General features: G+C 39.6%; 1 protein-coding gene across 1 annotated transcript; it reads right to left on the bottom strand.

The window, feature by feature from the left end:
- Positions 1-1,216: 1,216 nt before the first annotated feature.
- LOC117160313 (uncharacterized) lies at positions 1,217-4,613 on the bottom strand. Its single transcript, XM_033340996.2, has 2 exons — positions 4,368-4,613; positions 1,217-3,782 (listed from the first exon to the last, which is right to left on the bottom strand). Exons 1-2 carry the CDS (start codon positions 4,413-4,415, stop codon positions 1,458-1,460), a joined length of 2,373 nt encoding a protein of 790 aa, XP_033196887.2. The 5' UTR covers positions 4,416-4,613; the 3' UTR covers positions 1,217-1,457.
- Positions 4,614-4,673: the final 60 nt, after the last annotated feature.

The following is a 4,673-nucleotide window of genomic DNA, read 5'->3' as shown; positions in this document are numbered from 1 at the left end:
GGCCGTACCTGTTCCACGGAGGTCCGTGAGCGTACGAGGAGGTGGAAGGTAACGGATCTGGAAAGGGACGAGCAGCACCGATGTCGACACTAGCACGCGCCCGCTGCTACTGCTGGCTGACCACGATCACCCGGATCGTGGACCACGCTCGGATTCCGCCGCCATTCCTCTTTGTCGCCGCGATACGCTACACGCTGTGGCGCGATCGGACAAACCGAGATATTCACGCATAGTCGACGTGAAAGATCGGTTGCAGGTGAACAGGGGCGGCTTGAGATCGAAAGGGGCTAATTTTTAATATTCCGAATGTAAATAATAAAGACGAAGGATTTGAGGATCTGCTGCGTTGAATTTGGTGGATTTTGTATTTTTCAATCGACGACCAACGGATGGCTTTCGTTATTGTCAGATGGGAAATGATGAAGCTTCGGGAGTTTCGCAGAAAAAAGTAGATTTTGTTTGAAAAGATTTTTGACGTTGCAGGCTGGAAAATAATGATTAGAAGGATCTGTTGCAACTAACTTTGTGAATTTTACTTAGGTGCGAAGGAGAAATGGATTAAGTTTGAAAAAGATAGAATTCAGGTACTATAAGGTGTAAGAGATATAGGTTAGAAAATTTGGGAAATTGAAATTTGAAGAAAAGCACGGAGGATCTTGTGCAATGAATAAGAAATAAGCGAATGTTGATGGGAATGTAAAAGTGAAATGCATTGAAAGTTAATTGGAAACTAAAATTATTTTTGAGAAAAATTTATGTCTCTCTGAATTGGAGATTGAACTATTAAATGATAAAATTGTATATGAAAAAAGAAATGGTTTTCTAGATGGATAGTCCAAGGGAATAATGAGTTGTATTAAAACGACGAAAGGTTTCTCGGTTGACGAATAAAGCTATAATGAAAAACGATATTTCGTAATCTGTTAGATTTTGTCGAGGTGGTTTCTTTATCCACAGCCAGTCATCCATGACGAAATAGAACGACAGTAGATATCACTCTCGTATTCTCACTTTCTTCTCACGAAATATGAATAGAAGAAATCTTCTATTCTCTTTCCCCTACATATACAGAATAAAAAATAAAAAAAACGAAATAGCGTTTAATAAAAAGTCGGTGGCAATAAATGCAGCAAGCGAAGTTTCTAATTTCTTGTCCGATCGAGCGTAACCGTAACGCAATTCCACGTAATCGGGCAAACATTAATTTCACCAGCGCTTAAACAAGAAGAAATTTAATTACAAACCATATAACAATTCAGTACCACTTATATACTAAATAACTTTACGATGGAAGTAAAATATAAACGATTAAAATATATTATATTTTTATCAATTAAAATACCCCTAGCGACCTTTAGATCCGAGTTTCGTATATGAACATTAATTCTATTTTTAATCGAAGAGTTCTACAAGCGATTAAGCATCGTCAAATCTATCAAGAAGATACAAAAACATCTTTAAATCCCCTTACTCGCTACGATCTTATCAAACTCTTCTTCGTGTTCGGAAGTACTCAGCATGTACGCCGGAAGTGTGAATCCAAGAACCTTATCAAACACAGGTTTAGTCTCTGCTGCGAATTCGTAAGGTTCAACCTCCTTGGATCTTTCAACCTCTCCAGAATCCTTCTCCTTGTCTGCTTGTTCTCGTTTTACGTATGCTCCTTCACTTGCGGCAGCTTCTGGTTCGATAGGAAGATCATGCAGAAGATGTTGGGCGATGATTGACCTGGGAACCTTTTTGGTAGGCTCTACATGGTATTCTTTCCCTTCTCGATAATCCGATTTATCGACAGATGGTTCTTCAGAAGTTACAAAAGCGCACTCTTCCTTTTGGAAACCTTTTTCGTCGACACATTGGTAGCAAGTCATTTTGTTACGCATCAACTTCTTACAGTTGGAACGATCTTCCTTCTGGAACTCCTGAAGAACCTTCTGAATCTCTGCCTTCTTCTTGAACGCATCGTAGAAGCCTACGTCGCTTTTCTTTAAAGCAGATTTCGCTGATTCCTCTTTTGCTTCCGATTGCCTTGTCTGATCAGAAACCGAAAATTCGTCTTTGATATCGCTGTCGGTAACGTAGGGCATCTTCTTAGAAGAATAATCATAGCCTGGACTTTCGTAAGGCTCCTTCGATTCTTTCTTCTCGGATTCGTCGTAAGATTTGTCTTTCGATTCAGTTGGGCTACCAAATGATTTAGATTTCGAATACGAATAACTCTTGTCATTTGGTAGATACTTGTACGAACATTGTTCAGAGTTACTTCCGGTCTTTGGGTCTTTACAGACCTTGCAAGTCATAGAATCCTTTTGAACCTCTTTGCAATGACTTGGTTCGATGCTTTCAGCCACTCTTTCTGACTCTGATTTAGATCTTTCATAGCCAGATAAAGATTCATCCTCGTCAGAGGCGGACTTAGCTTCCTGAGAACCACCCTGGCTATAATTCGACTTGGATTCGTCGCCTTTGAAGTAAGAACTCGATGGAGCGGAATGACTTTTCTCGTAGTAACTTTCAGGAATAGTATAGTCTTTGCTGTAATCCTCAGGTTCGCTTCGTGATTCCTCAGGTTCACTTCGTGATTCCTCAGACGACTTGTCTTCTTTGTCACTAGCATCTCTCTTATCGTTATTTCCGGAAGAACTGTCAGGGTATCCAAAGCTTCTTGATTTACTATATTTATAGACCTTGTCATCTGGCTCATAAGTATACGAGCATCTCTCGTAATTTCCACCTGTTTTGGGATCTTTACAGATAGTACAAGTCTTCGTGCCCTTTTGCACCTTCTTGCAATTATCAGACGAGTCCTTGGCTTCTTCGAGAGATTTTCCCTCTGGTTCTTCCTTATCGACGTAACCGAAACGTTCCTTAACCGGTTTATTTGCCGAATATTCTTTGTCATATCTCTTTCCGTCCTTATTATCATTCTTCTCAGCTTCAGTGTTCTTAAATGTCTCGGGATTCTTATGTGAGCTAGATTTACTATAAGCGTATCTCTTCTCATTAGGCTGTCGAACATACGAACATTGTTCGTACTTTGCATTGCTCTTGGTATCCTTACACACCATGCACACCATGGAATCCTTCACCACTTTCTCGCATTTTTCATCTTTATTTTTATACTCTGCCGGAACATCATCCGTGGCGTCGGAGAAAATCTTCTCGTTAAATCTGTACGGATTATCGTGTCTTCCGTAATCACCGGAATTTTTAAAACCAGAAAAAGCTTCTTCAGAGTTGGATCTCCTACTTCTGAACACTGAAGGTGGCACTGCTATCTTTTCCACGTTGCTAGAATCGGTCAATGGTTGAGAATGATAGGAGCATTGCTCGTAAGTGGCGCCACTTTTCGGATTCTTACATTTGTAACAGACCATGCTATTCTTCGCGTCGCTGTTCTTATTAACTCGTTTCTTCCTGATCTCTTGACAATACGGAACACCGGATTTCATCACCATGTCCTTGTACTTTTGCGAATCTTTGTTCGTTATGGTGTAAAACGGTGATATCACTTTCTTGAAGTTCTTGTTCTCCGTGGGGACTTTCTTAGTGGCGGAACTCGAGTACCATTCTCTAGGCTTGTCGAAGGACTCGGCAGAATCCAACGAACGGTGCTTTTTTCTGGACTCTAAGAAACGACTGTAAGATGACGAGTGGTCTGAAGAGGCGGATTCGCTAGGAATCTCGCGATTTGCGCGAATCCATGGGTAATCGTCGACGTATAAGGCTTTGTAGAATTCGGCATTTGCTAACACGCAGAAGATCGTCAGCGTAAGATACATCTGCATCAGAAAAGATTAATTTCAATCTATTTCAATCTTCTTATATAAAAGCATGTGTTTGTTTTTTTCTTTAATAAATCATATTCATTTTCCGAAAAATGATAGAAACCACGATAAATATTACTAGTAAAAATGTTAACGAAACATACAATAAAAAGTATAGGTAACCGGAATTTTTTTTATTAAAAGATATTTAAAAATTTCAAAGTTTGACTAAATACCGATTAACAGCGGTCAATTCTATGAAACATTGAAACAAAGTTATTCGAAAAATCATGTCTATTGGGTTGGCAACTCGGTGATTGCGGATTTTGTCATTACCACCTAATGATAATATTATTTGGTTGGTAACCCAATAATAGAATTTGACTATTTATGCTATTAATAAAAAATCCAATAAAAAATGTAAAGAACAGAGAATGTATTTATTAAGAGATATTAAAAGGCTTCGAAATCTGAAACAATGAAGTAAACAATTAAATATTGACTAACAAAATTTCAATGTACGACTCATTCAGATAATCTTGAACAATAATAAGATGCGACTACTCCATTGCGAATAAATAACTATAAAGGCGATGTTACCAGAAACATTCCACCAAGGCGTGGAGAATTGAACTTGTAGAAGGGCATGGTGCGAGATATCGCCGATCGTGGACACTTATTGCGTTTCCGGTTCCGGTTCGGCGAGCCACATCACTTTCCCATGAAATGATCTCGCCTGCGCGTGGAAAGCCTTTATATCGACTTGCTGATCCAAAAGATCAGCACCCCACCTTTTGATTTCGCGAAACACAAACTATCTCCGGACTCGGTGAACGTTGCTTGTCGACCAGAATGATTTGAATCAGCGAGCGTAAAGCAGTGGCGGACGCTGTTTGCTCGTCCGTG

This window comes from Bombus vancouverensis, chromosome 18 (genome assembly GCF_051014615.1).
Source record: "Bombus vancouverensis nearcticus chromosome 18, iyBomVanc1_principal, whole genome shotgun sequence".
Classification (NCBI taxonomy): Eukaryota; Metazoa; Arthropoda; class Insecta; order Hymenoptera; family Apidae; genus Bombus; species Bombus vancouverensis.
This window is presented reverse-complemented; position numbering and strand designations above follow the sequence as displayed.